General features: G+C 53.9%; 5 protein-coding genes across 5 annotated transcripts; 2 read left to right on the top strand and 3 right to left on the bottom strand.

Annotated features, from left to right (window-relative positions):
• Positions 1 to 293: 293 nt before the first annotated feature.
• N7498_009010 (putative kinesin family protein (KlpA)) lies at positions 294 to 3256 on the bottom strand (the record flags this gene model as incomplete). Its single annotated transcript, XM_058456072.1, has 4 exons — positions 294 to 488; positions 542 to 2106; positions 2160 to 3183; positions 3239 to 3256. The coding sequence occupies 4 exons, from the start codon at positions 3254 to 3256 to the stop codon at positions 312 to 314; spliced, it is 2784 nt and encodes a 927-aa protein (XP_058306060.1). The 3' UTR covers positions 294 to 311.
• A 578-nt stretch (positions 3257 to 3834) lies between these two features.
• N7498_009009 (coronin) lies at positions 3835 to 6089 on the top strand (the record flags this gene model as incomplete). The annotated part of the gene is made up of 9 exons (XM_058456071.1): positions 3835 to 3868; positions 3930 to 3958; positions 4014 to 4073; positions 4142 to 4284; positions 4335 to 4383; positions 4436 to 4539; positions 4598 to 5059; positions 5128 to 5863; positions 5913 to 6089. 9 exons carry the CDS (start codon positions 3835 to 3837, stop codon positions 6087 to 6089), a joined length of 1794 nt encoding a protein of 597 aa, XP_058306059.1.
• A 615-nt stretch (positions 6090 to 6704) lies between these two features.
• On the bottom strand, positions 6705 to 7268 carry N7498_009008 (efflux pump antibiotic resistance protein; the record flags this gene model as incomplete). Its single annotated transcript, XM_058456070.1, has 1 exon — positions 6705 to 7268. The coding sequence occupies one exon, from the start codon at positions 7266 to 7268 to the stop codon at positions 6705 to 6707; it is 564 nt and encodes a 187-aa protein (XP_058306058.1).
• A 1291-nt stretch (positions 7269 to 8559) lies between these two features.
• Positions 8560 to 11422, bottom strand: N7498_009007 (RING finger protein; the record flags this gene model as incomplete). Its single annotated transcript, XM_058456069.1, has 6 exons — positions 8560 to 9541; positions 9592 to 10441; positions 10496 to 10730; positions 10786 to 11156; positions 11214 to 11323; positions 11379 to 11422. 6 exons carry the CDS (start codon positions 11420 to 11422, stop codon positions 8560 to 8562), a joined length of 2592 nt encoding a protein of 863 aa, XP_058306057.1.
• A 614-nt stretch (positions 11423 to 12036) lies between these two features.
• On the top strand, positions 12037 to 12766 carry nctA (negative cofactor 2 transcription regulator complex subunit BUR6; the record flags this gene model as incomplete). Its single annotated transcript, XM_058456068.1, has 2 exons — positions 12037 to 12454; positions 12510 to 12766. The coding sequence occupies 2 exons, from the start codon at positions 12037 to 12039 to the stop codon at positions 12764 to 12766; spliced, it is 675 nt and encodes a 224-aa protein (XP_058306056.1).
• Positions 12767 to 13207: the final 441 nt, after the last annotated feature.

Genomic DNA, 13207 nt, shown 5'->3' with positions numbered 1-13207 from the left:
GAACACGCCATGTAACCTACTTGAATGCACATCTATCTAAATCGCCGCACTGGCACGGACAAAAAGTTTACGAAATAGTCTCCGAAGAGGCACGGAGGTGAGATAAAATCCTGCACTGTGCATTGATTAAACCAGATTCATCAGTCCATACATAAATGACACGCCAAGGGACCGATCATCAAGGCTCAATAAGAAAACATCATGGACCCAATCCAAACGCCGAGGCAGAGGACAGGATCGTTAAAGACCTCTGCCTTCCAAAACGCAAAACCCGAACAAGTATATGCAAAACAAGAGAGGTATCATCATATTCAAGTGTCGCGAACGCGCGCCTGTCGCTTAGCAGTGCCGATGTGGGTGTTGTGCACCTTCGTGGCAAACTTCAAGCTGGTCAAGGTCTCGGACAGGTGTGCCTGAAGTGGGCTGACCATGACAAACATCAGGGTCTTGGAGTTGCCGCCCAGCGAGAATTGGAGGAGGTAGGTAAGCTGGATGCTGATTAGCACATGTTACGACAAAAGGGAGAAAGTAGAAGACATACCTTGCTGTTTCGGTACGGGATGTGGCCACCCTCCTTGCCCTGACCGAGGGCAGCAATCACATCACCGAGGGAGCTGAGACTGCGGTTGATGTTCTGGGTTTCTTTGAGACGCTCACCAGTCGCCCCACTGTGGCTCAGACGCTCACTTCCAGCAAGATCAACCAGGTTGAGGGTGCCTTCACTGCGCTCGCCGGTGATGTGGTTCTCGCCGGTCAGCTTGAGGATAAAGACGGAGTGAGACCGCGAGGAGCGCTCGTTAGCCTTGGTGGCAGCCACAGAACGGTTAGCGGCCGCGTTTTTAAGGATAGACTCGACCATCTCCGGGGAGTCTAGGTCGACGGTGTTGATGTCGGTGATGGTGGTCTTGCCACGTTGCATGTCGTGGCGAATCTCATGCTTCTTCTTGTCTAGTTCATCGGGGTTGCCTAGCAGGTCGTTCAGGTTCTCATTGTAGACCTCGACGAAGTTTCCCGCCATCTTGTACCGCCAGCCCTTCTCTTCCAGGCTTTGAGCAGACTCGTAAATCTGGTGCACAGCAAGAGGGATCATACCATCTTGGGAAGACATGGTATGTGTCTTACCACTGCCAGTCTGACCGTAGCAAAAGATGCACACATTATAGCCATCCAACGCGCTCTGGACCAGCTGGCTAATTTCTTCAAAGACATCACTGTTCTTGGCGGAAGGGCCAAATACTCGATCGAAAGAGAAGGTATTACTCTTGCGACTGACGCTTCCGAGGCTGCTCTTCTCCTCTGGGCCCATGACATTGATCTCCTTGGCGTCATCGAGCTCGTCAGGATACTGCATCGGGGCAATATCAGACGCTGGCTCGCTCTTGAGAGACGGACGAACACGACAGAAAACCCGAATATTTCCCTTCAATTCTTGAACTTGGTTGTGAAGCTTGCGACGCAGAGTCTCTTCCCTCCGTAGTTTTTCCTTGGTGGCCTCGGTCTCGGCCAGTGCATCCATCATCTCCTGGTTGCAGCGTTCAAAGGCCTGAGACTGTTCCTCTCTTCCACCCTCGAGAAACTCAATTCGAGCCTTGAGGGCTCGGATGGTCGACTCCAATGTCACACTGTTGCTACCAACGGTATCAAGATTCTGTCGAAGGTCGTGGGTGGACCTTCGCTCGCGCTCCAAGTCGGACTTGAGGGATGCAAGCTGATTGTTCATCATGGTTATTTCGCGATTTTTCTTTTCCAATTCGATCTCGGACTTTTGGATGTCCAGGGCCGACTTTGAAGTAAGCTGCCCAAGCTCCCGGACGCGAGCGGCTTTCTCATCTTCAATTTCGCGCTCAAACTTGCGCCTCAGCTGTTGCATCTCATCTTGGTGACGAGCTTTGAGGATTTCAATCGCACTTTTGCTTTCCTGATTGATAGTTTCCATCTCAATGCGCTGACGCCGGTCGAGGTCGTCCATGGCAATTTCTTGTTCGCGTCTAGCATCTTTCAATGCAGCCTCTGCAGCAGCCAGTTGGTTCTTCAATGCATCTGTCTCGTAGCGGAGAGACACATTGGCTTCGGTCAATTTGTCGCGAGAGCTTTCCAGCTCGTTAACTGCCCCGAAAAATTAGTACGCGCATATTTGGTCTGCCGGCTGATCTACTCACTTCTCGACTTGTAGAGCTCAACACTGTCTTTCAGACCAGAGCTTTGCTGGCCTTGCTCATTTATTTTTGCCATGAATTGGTTCAGCATGTTTTCCATGTCCATTTCCTTGCGCTCTTGGTTCCACTCGGCACCTGTGGGATGGTCAAAAATCTTAATCGTAGAGTTTTTGGAAAGAAATAGAGGGACTGGGGGCTTCTTGGGTGTTGGACCTGGTGAGTAGGAGGGTGTTCTGCAAGACCTGGTTGGGCTGGGAATGGGAACCCTTGTTTGCCGCACCGGTCTCGCTGGGGTAGGTGCTTTGGAGTCCAAATTCTTGGGGTTCGGGAAGCATGGGTTGGTCTTGGATCCTGGGTTATCACTCCGAAAAGCGCTATATGATAGATCTGCATATCTACCAGGGGCTTCTTTCGGCACCCGCTGACGTGCTTCACTCCAAGTGGCGCTTCGGTGCGGTTCCTTAGGATCTCCAACAGGGCAAGAAAAGGAGCGACTAGGAGAAGAAGGAAATGGTTGCATACCCTTTCGTTTTCCGAGTACACTGGCTCCATCTTCGGCATGGGTATCTAACGAGGTGGCGGGGCGCGGGACGGCGGCGCCATTGGGTTTGCGAGCACTCAGGGACGAATTGGGACGAGACATAGCGGACGCTGGGCGGTTATAGCCCATAGTATTAGAAAAATTGCCATTGATCGAGCGAGAGGTTGTCGAGCCGATTCGGGATGTGGTGGACGAAGCCAATGAGTTGCCGCGGGTGTGCGCCTTGGTTGCGCCGGCCCCTGAGCGGGAAACGGATGCTGATTTCTTCGGTTCGGGAGGAATGGTAGACTTGGGACGAGTGGCTGCGAGTGTCATCAGTAAACCTTTCGTTATAACGTTTGAGCGGTGGTTCGTACGTGACACGCTGCCCTTGTTGGCGATGGAACCCGGTGGCAGAATACCCGACCGAGAATTGGTCGTCGCCGGGTTCATCTCGCGCAGGCCAGGATACGGGATGCGCGATCGAGTGGACGCACGGGCTTGAGTCTGCATCGCAATCAGTAAACGGAGGAGATGCGACAGCGGGGAAGTCGCCGTTTACCAAGTTCTCGTCCTCCATGGTCAGAGTCGTGGGTCGCCAGGTCACGGAGTAGAAGATCCGGGCGAGCAGGCCAAACTCTCGTCCTGCCACGGTTCAAGTCAATTTGCGAAGGAGGATGGATGCAAAGGACATGCCAGTGTACAGTATGAGGAGCTCCGGTTTCTCCAGAGACGAACAGTAAACAAACGCTGAGTCAGCATCCAAGTCCGGACTAGCTGTATTGTAATTACGGTATCCGTGACCGTCGGTATCGCACGTGACCCCGTCGTTGAGGGAAACCGTTGCGGGGGTTCGTCGAGGTGTTGATCGGTTGATGGGTTGATACTCGGCATTGATGTGCATACTCCTGACCATCCTGTCACTCAATTGTGTCTTCTCCGTGATTGATCGGCCGAATTGACTGGGATTCCCCGTTGCAAGTGGCCGTCGAAGGAAAAGCGCAGCGCAGACTCCACCGGGCCCGCTCGAAACACACCAAAAGGCCCAGTTCCCGCATTCCCTGGTTGCTCGAGAGGGCAGCTGGGTCTCTTCTTTCATCCTCTCCTCCTGAGCTCTCCTGCTTCTACTTCATTGCCCTGCAGCTCTTGGAAAAAACAATGTCCGGGCGATTTGTGCGTTCCTCCAAATACCGTGAGTGCTTCCTCTCTGCATGACCTACAACGAGCTGTCCGCTGACCGTTATGCTGGGAAGGCCACGTCTTCGGGCGTTCGACGAGAAAGGTACATCTCCTCACGAAAGCGCCCGCTACGACGTCTCCTTTGACACGAACCGCAGGAACAATGCTACGATAACCTTCGCGTCTCCAGAAACGCATGGGATACCAACCTGATCAAGGTCCGTCCGTTGCGCCACCGCCCCTGACCTCACCGCAACGGCGTTTGGTCTGACAACTCACGATCTAGGTTAACCCGAAACACCTTGCGGTTAATTGGGAAGCTGGTGGCGGCGGTGCTTTCGCCGTCATCCCTCTCGAAGAGCGTGGCAAGCTCCCGGAGCGCATCCCTTTGTTTCGGGGTCACACCGCAGTCGTGCTCGACACCGACTGGTAAGGAAGTCAATGGAGTTGAGTTGTGCATGACCACTCACGCTCTACAGGAATCCTTTCAACGATGATCTGATTGCTTCGGGTTCCGACGACGGAAAGGTATAAACTGGACGTCTGGGATAATGGTTGGATTGCTGCTGACCGGGATCAGGTCTTCCTCTGGCGGGTTCCGGAGAACTTCACCGTGCGCCCCGATGCCGATGCCGATGACATCAAGGACATCGCGCCTGTTGGCAAACTGAACGGCCACCCCAAGTGAGAAAGGCACCACCCATTGGCGACGTGAGGGTGCAGAACTAACCCCTCTCTGCAGGAAAGTCGGCCACGTGCTCTTCAACCCCGCGGCGGAAAACGTGCTGGCAACGGCCTCGGGCGACTATACTGTGAAGATCTGGGATATTGAGGCGGGTGCGCCCAAGCTGACCCTCAATGTCGGCGACATTGTGCAGTCACAGTCGTGGAGCGGTAACGGTTCCCTTCTGGTCACCACCTCACGCGACAAGAAGCTCCGGATTTGGGATGTCCGTCAGGAGCGCCCGGCGCATGAGTCGAACGGACACTCGGGAGCCAAGAACAGCCGTGCTATTTGGCTGGGAGAGCGCGACCGGATCGCGACCACCGGTTTCTCCAAGATGAGCGACCGCCAGCTGGCCTTATGGGATATCCGTGCCGCTCGTGAGCCCATTAGTGGCTTCAAGACCTTGGACTCCATCTCGGGTGTTTGCATGCCCTTCTGGGACGAAGGTAACAGCTGCTTGTATCTGGCTGGACGAGGGTGAGTAATTATTGATTTTTTTTTTTTTCGAGCGAAACATGATCATCGTCTTCTAACGCCCTTCACAGTGATGGAAATATCCGATACTTCGAAATCGAAAACGACAAGTTCGAGTTCCTTTCTGAATACAAGTCCGCCGACCCTCAGCGTGGTGTCGCATTCATGCCCAAGCGAGGTGTGAATATGCACGAGAACGAAATTGCTCGAGCATACAAGACCATCAACGACAGCTACATTGAGCCCGTCTCATTCATTGTGCCCCGTCGTTCCGACAACTTCCAGGACGACATTTACCCGCCCACTCTCGGATTGACCCCTGCCATGAGCTCCGCCGAGTGGTTGTCGGGCAAGGAAGCTATCCCACCTAAAATCTCCATGGCCAGCCTGTTCGATGGCCAGGGCCTCAAGGAGGTTGAAGGTGTGCAGGACAAGCCTACCGGCACCATGGGTGCTCCCGAGCCCAAGCCTGCTGCTGAGCCTGTGGCCAAGAATCCCGAGCCTGCAGTTACGAAGGCGGTCCCCGAGTCTATCCCTGAGCCCACCCAGGTGGCTCGTCCTGCTCCGTCTATGAAGGAGCAGGGTGGCGCCATGGCCGCCATGGTGAACAAGTTTGCCGACGACGAAGATGAGACCGAGTCTGTGGATGATGACTCCAGCTTCGAGGAAGTCCCCAAGCCTACCGAGCGTGCTCGCTCGACTGTCACCGAGACCTCTTCTCTCAGAGTCAGCAGCCCTCTGCGGCCAAAGGAGACCGAGGCCAAGCCCGAGGCCAAGCCCGAGCCTAAGCCTGAGCCCCGTGCAGCCGTATGTCTCCTGTCCGCCTCTTTATATCGACCAGTACTGACAGTCACAGACCCCCATCGCTTCATCCCCCGCCAGCGAGTCCACCCTGCCCACCAGCACCGTCCAGCGCGAGATGGAGGAGATCAAGAAACTGATCGCGGAGCAGACCAAGACCATTGCGTCGCAGGCTCAACAGATGCAGACATTGACTTCCGAGATTGAGTCCCTGAAGAGCAAGCTGACCTAGGATGGATGTGATAGTGTAAGGATTTGCAACTAGTATTGTGGCGAGTATTTTGTTGTTAGCGTCGTGGGCTTGGATTTCGTCCCTGATGTGGCGACGTACATGATGCACACCTGCATATGGATACGCGGTCTTGTTTTTTTAGCGCATTTGTCAATACATTGGACTTTTAAAAATGATCTCTATGAATCTTCCAAAATTGGAAGCTGAATACCTAATTATTTGGACCTTTTATTGTAGACTTAGGGTTGTGGCCGATGATGAGGGGCTGAGCTCGGGAGATATACATGGCAACCTCTCAACTCAGATAACCGTCACGGGTGCGATCGATGACAGCTGGTTCTACTTCATCTTGGTAGCTATCGAGGCTAGGGGTGGTCCACTAATCAGGGCCACCTTGGATGCAGTTCGTTATGCGCAAGAGAACGAAGTCAATGCGGTTGCTGCTCAGCTAACGATCGGCGTGTTTCTCGGGGTCTCTACCCTTGCGAGAGGTTATAAGTAGCACAATACGCTACTGAAACACGCCTATGAAAGACACATTGGGATAGTTTCCTGAACACACAAAATGATCTCAACTGTCCAATAGCTGCGCAGAGCAACACATGTCTTTTGAGTTCACTCTCTCTTCTTATCGTCCTTCTTGATTGACCTCCACTCAAGGCCGAGCGCAGCTAGCAGACCAACACTAACCAGACCAAGTGCGATGTAGAATACGTCCATGATAGCAGAATTGTAGGCCAGTATGACCTGCGGTTGACAATCAACGGGCGCCAAACCCTTTAGACCAGTCGCGCCATTCTGCTTGGCAATGGCTGGGTTAAAATTCGGGATGTTTTGCGTAAGATTGTTTGTCAGCTTGTCCAGGAACACATTCTGAGAGATGGATAGGAAGATGATGCCACCGAGCATCTGCACAAAGTTCAGCAGTACCAAGGCTGCAGGAACAAGTGGCTTCTCAAGTACGGTTTGCAGGGCGATGAAAGGAGGCTGGAATGCCATACCAACGCCGATACCGTAGATGATCTGGTAAGCTATCCATCGTGCTGCAGGCGTATGGGTTTCGAATGTGGCCATCAATGCTGCTCGAGTCACACTCAGCGCGCTGCCGAAAAGTAACGCTGGATTGAAATAACCGATTGTAGATGTAAAAGGTCCACTGGCCAGCGCGCAGATGGACATAAACTTAGCGTGGTCGGTAGATACATCAAAGCCGAATGAAGGGCATTTGCTCCACGCACTACTTGAAAATAGATGGGAATCTACCGAACTATTAGCACCTTGCCAGGAGTGATGAAGTAGATTATTCTCGATGGAACTTACGTAGTTGGCAAGGATCCATAAAGCGGCAAAATTACAAAAGCCAATCACACAGCTGACGGCTACATTTCGCTGTCGTAGTATTGACAAAGGGATCATGCTGTTACTACCACCGATATGCTCAACCACAAAAAAAAGGATGGCAAGCACACCGGTTACGGTAAGCAGGAGGATAATTCTCCAGTTCGATCAAGCATACGCCGTACCAGCCCACTGCAAACTTAGGATCAAGCAGATCGTCATAGGAAGCTCTATTGGCAGCCCATACCAATCCAGATGCTTCAACCTTTGAGTTACACTGAGCTAATCTCCCTTGTGAGTCACTGGCGGCAATGGAAGTAAGCAGTCACAAAGCCGGTATCACGCAGCTCGGAAGGATATGGCGTCCCCTAAGAAACGATTCGAATGGAGGAAGCCGTTACTGACTTGGTTGAGTATATTGAGCTAGAGTTGAGCACCGTCTGCTGTCACAAGATGTAGTGGTACTCTTCGTGAAACATTGCAGGATGAAAAGATGACCGATGGGTAACAACGTCTGCCTACGCACGTCTGCCTACGCATGTGCTGCCGCTGAGTCCTGAGGTTAACGTGCGCGGTTAAGCATAACCAATCTGATAAGGGTTAATTAATCTACGGAGTAGCGACGAAGTAGCGGAGGCTTAAAAAAACAACTTCAGCGTAAATCTAATTTTTGAAATCGCAATGGAACGCCAAGGGCTACGCCTACCAGAATTTGCTCAGTTTAATTAACTCTGCGCGCTATCATTTGATCCACTTTCGAGTGATTACCACCATGGTGGCGCCGGGGAATGACTGACCCGCATCATAAACGCTAACCACGATGCGAAGAGGCAATAGAATATCTACACTTAAAGTGTTTTATAACTTGAAAACGTAACTTATAGATGGTTTACCATGTAAAAAGGGATTCAATTTGACCACACTTGGATTTTGTGTATCTTCAGGGCTTCCGGTACCTGAGACCAGCACCCCGTCGTATCTACTCAACGAACCGCATTTGGTCCACGTCACATCCCCGGGGTAAAATAATGACATGCAAGAAGAGAAAGGGGGATTACCCCAGCAGAAGTAAGAACCTCAAAATGCCGGACGCCGTTCCCATGCCATGAAAACTTTTAGTAACCCCTCAAATCTAAAGCTCATCTTCGTACTTGAAGTTGATAGGACGGCCGCCCACCATGCGCTCCGGTCGACTGTCACGGCGGCTCGACTTGTAGGTGCTGGGCTTGCTGCCTCCCCGATTCTGCTGCTCACGAAGCATGCGCTCACGGTTGCGGGCCTCGCGCTCCAGAGTGTATGGGTCTTTCTCGGGTTCCGACGCCTTGGGCTTCTCGAGGTCCGGGTGCTCGTCGGGCGAGCGCTTTACACGCCGGGCTTGCGGACGGAGCTGGTCGGCATTCGACTGGGATCGGTCCCGGCGGGAGCGTTTGCGGTCTCGTTCACGATCTCTACCTCGATCGCGTCGATCCCGGTCACCGCCATGCTCACGATCTCGCTCGCGATCTCTGTCACGACGAGCACGATCACGATCACGCTCACGGTCCCGATCGCGGTCCCGGTCTCGGCGTCGACTGTCCCGGTCCTTGTCACGATTCTCCTCGCGGTGGCTGGGCCTCTCTTTGCTAGACCGACGGCCGCTGACACGACCGGAGAGATCGCCTGCTTCAGAAGGTGTCTTGCGGCCATTGGGTTCGTTTCTCTCTTTGATCATGGACACTCGGTCTGTGTGGCCCTCGCCGTTCCTGCTTGAACTGCGGCTACGGCTGTCATTTCGGCCGTGATCGCGACGTGACCGATGCGAACGGTGGTCACTCCGTCTGTCCCGACCACTTTCGGGGTGCCGGGGCCGCGAGGTTCGACGTGAGGAGATACGAGATGGAGAGCGAGAGCGGCGGTCATCAGCACGGCTGACACGGTCGTGATCTGGGCGTCTCATATCATGCTTGCGACGGCCTTCTCGGGCTTCATCCATGTTGGTGGCCCCAGGCGAACGAGGACGAGATGCCCGACTCTGTGAAGGGGAGCGAGATCGGGACCCTGCTCGTGGAGGTTGGGATGGCGTCTTTGACGGAGATCGGGGCTGCGCCGGGTCCTGGGGAGGGTCAGAGACACCTCTTTACAGACATTAGCATACATCTCTTTATCATGGTGGATAAACCCTTACCCTGAAAGTCCCGGCGTGCTACTGCCTCCCGAACCTCGTGCTTGATGGAAACCGCGCTGCCGGAAGACGCTCGTATTGGGCAAACCCTCACGCATTGCGCGTGGTGCAGCCGGTGCACCTTCAACGCCGAGGCCTTGGGGTTGTTCCATCTGGGGCTGGTGCGAACCGGCCGGTCCACCCCAAAATCCACGTCCGGGGCCTTGCATGTACCCGCCTCGTCCATATCCCGGGCCTCTGGGACCCCGGAAGCCACTCGGCCCAGTGGGCACCGTCTGGTCAAGACTGTCGATGGTAGGAATCCCCTGAAGCTGATGCCCATCGGCATCTCCCGAGCGTTGTTCTGCAGTTATATCTGTATTGCCATCCAGAGTATTCTCCGATACATGTTCCGCACCGTTCATATTCACTGGCTCGGAACTGTCAGTACCGGATATTCCATCAGGGCCGTTATTAGGTGTAGTTTGGTTAGAAAACGGATGATTAGCGGGACCGGCGAAACCACCTCTGCCAGGTCCAAAGTGACCACGCCCACGACCGCGAAATCCACCACGGCCATATCCAGAGCCGTAGGGGCCGGACTGGAAGTCGGCGTTAGAATGGTAAGACATATTAGACCCGCCAAATGCTCCTCCATACGGAGGGCCCGTGCCATTTGCGAACGCATTTGGATTGAATTTATCTTGGCCGCCTTGCCACATGTTCTGCTGGGAAGCATCCCATCCTAAGGATCCATACATGCCCTGCCCGTTGAAGTTCATCCCCATGTTCATGCCCATACCAGTCATGTTCATTCCGTAGTCTCCGAACATCCCCTGATTTGCGGCCATCGGGTCCATCGTCATGGGCATGCCTGGAAGCGTGAGTGAGTCGATGGTCCTTTCGTAAATATAGGGGTTGCACATACCCATCGGATTCGGAAAATTGAACATGCCATTCCCCATGAAAGGGTTCATTGCGTTCCCGTTCCAGCCCATGGGGAAACCTCCCGGCGCCATGTTCATCATATTGGTTCCGGATTGCTGAGACGGGTCTTGGATAGACGGGGCAAATTCATTTTCGACAGGTGCGTCTCCGTTATCGGATTTTGTGTCGGCTTCGGTACTGGCAGCTTCGGGGGCGTGATCACCATTGGGCTCGGGCTGCACCAACCGTTAGTAATAGACTTGAGAACAGGAAAATCTGTTGTGAAAGTACCTCCGCTGCGGGTTCTCCCGATTCAACGGTATCACCGTTCACATGGTTCTCAGCCGGGGTGCCGGTGGGCGGAGCTTCCGTTGCAGCTCGGTCGGTCTTAGCCTCCATCGGCGTGACCTCCACATTCTCAGCCGGTGTCGCTTCAACGGGCGTTTGCTCGACAGAGGTTTCGGCCGGAGCCTCACTCTCCACGGGAGTGGGAACCGTAGGAGTTGGAGGTGCTGTGGATTGGCGTTCCTTCTCGCGCTTTTTCTCTTCAGTCCGGAGGAAGGCCTTGAGGGTGGTGCGCAGAGCTTTGTTCGGTTTGCAGAGATCGGGGGAAACGGGAGTGTGTGCGCAGACGGGGCAGGTATCAGAGAGGGATGTTTGGCCTAATGGACATCCAGTCAGTCGTGTGTTGTCACCGTTGGTAAGAAGTGGCGTCGTACAGGTCTCGCAGATCGACTGGTCGCAGCAAGGGAGGCGAAAGGCGTTCACCGCCAGCTTGCTGCAGATGGCGCATCGTAGCTTGAATGGAATTTCATCCTGGGACAGAGTGCTAGAAGCCGATACCGATTAGTCCGGGCTGCAAATCACCTCTGTGCGGGACATACCTGACGATGTCCATGAGACCTGCCGGCGGATCCGCCGCAGCCATGGCTGGAACAGATAATTCGTCGGCTGCTCACGACCGCAGAAGCAGGAGCAGAAGGGAAGACGGCGGGGTGGAAGAACAGAAGCGAGCAGCGTTGATATCGAATTTGGCCGGAGAAATAGTTCTGCCGATCTACAGCTTTGGTTTCCCAGCTGGTTCAATTGACGGGTGGAGCGAGAGAGAGATAAAGGGAGTTGATTAGAGAGATGAATCGCTAGTGATAATAGTACAGGATCGGACGGCGTCTCAGATTAGATCAAGTTATTTCGGGTCCATCACCGACCAGTTCAGCGATACCAACGCGTGGTTTCCTCTGGTGGTCTCCGGACGGAGTCATCATCATCGACGGTCATTACAGGAGAGGCTATAGCACCTTGACGGGTACACCGGGGCAGATGCAAGAAGAAGAAGAAAAAGAAGAAGAAGAAAAAGAAGAAGAAGAAAGAGGAAAAGAAACGAACGGCATTCACTATATACAACGACCACGACAATTGCAACCGCTGGAGAGAAGAAGGAGGCGCAAAAGTAAAAAAGGGACTGTGGACCCGCGCGGAATTTAAAAAGGGCGACGCCCCCGAGTCTCCGGTTTTCTTCTCGGCATCAACGAAAGCTGCAGCATGACCGAGAACTATCGTCCACGATCTCCCGACCTTTCTTCTCTCCCCGCTCTCCCCCCCAACCCTCCTTACGTACCTTTGAGCCCTCTCGCTCATCGCGTATCCTACGACGCCTCGCCTTTCTTCAATCCCGCCCAAGCCCAAGCCCAACCCCAAGTCCAAGGTCGCGTCTCCGAACAGTACGTGCCGCCGTTTCAGGAAGACGACATGGCTCGCCGCTCCTCTCGCTTGCATGATGATGCGCCCGTTCCCGAGGCTCCAGGCGCAATGCCCGTCGCGATGCCCGACGAAATTCCCCAGGCGCGTCCCGGCGCGGGGATTGAGGTCAAAACCAAGTTTCCTGTCGCGCGCATTAAGCGCATCATGCAGGCCGACGAGGATGTCGGCAAGGTCGCTCAAGTCACCCCGATCGCCGTCTGTAAGTTACGCTCTTTCCACACAATGGCGTGGACGATCGCTAACCTCCCCCGCAGCCAAAGCACTCGAGCTCTTCATGATCTCGCTCGTCACGAAGGCCGCCCATGAAGCCAAGGACCGTAACTCGAAGCGCGTCACGGCGTCTCATCTGAAGCACGCGGTGGCCAAGGACGAGGTGCTGGACTTTTTGGCCGACATCATCGCCAAGGTGCCCGATCAACCCGCCGGTCGGAAACACGAAGATGACGGCAGCGACCAAAACGAAGGGCGTCGGAAGCGTGGTGGACGGCGACCCAAGGAGGAGAGCGACTAGAGCTGGGAGAAAAGACACGACTGACGAGGTGCTAGACGGGTTGGGCAAACCGGCGCATTAATGAATCGAGATTTATTTGATTATTTTTTATCTACTGGGGCGTTGGCAGACTGGGTTTGGTTTTACGGCAGCGCATTCTTCTGTGAATAATTCTATATACCGAGTCAAAAAAACCTCGGGAATCCGTGAGGCCATTTCAACAATAAAGAATTCGGCCGCGATCAAGTTGAAGTTCAAATCGAAGTCCCTCGCAAATGGCCGAAGCCGCTGAATGTAGTAAGCGTTCGATCATCAATATTCACAACCACCTTCGTCAATTGAGGAGTGTCAGAGCGCCCCTCACTCGTGTGGAACGACGAAGAAGCATAACACCTCCGGCAATAGAAGCTTTGTGTGACCATCTTCTCGCAACGCCTGGGTTGTTTGTAGATGAGATGGCGG

The sequence above is a fragment of the Penicillium cinerascens genome (assembly GCF_028974065.1).
Source record: "Penicillium cinerascens strain IBT 15544 chromosome Unknown scaffold_4_segment0_segment0, whole genome shotgun sequence".
In the NCBI taxonomy this organism is placed as follows: domain Eukaryota; kingdom Fungi; phylum Ascomycota; class Eurotiomycetes; order Eurotiales; family Aspergillaceae; genus Penicillium; species Penicillium cinerascens.
Note: the sequence above shows the minus strand (reverse complement) of the source record. Positions and strands in the feature narration are given on the sequence as shown.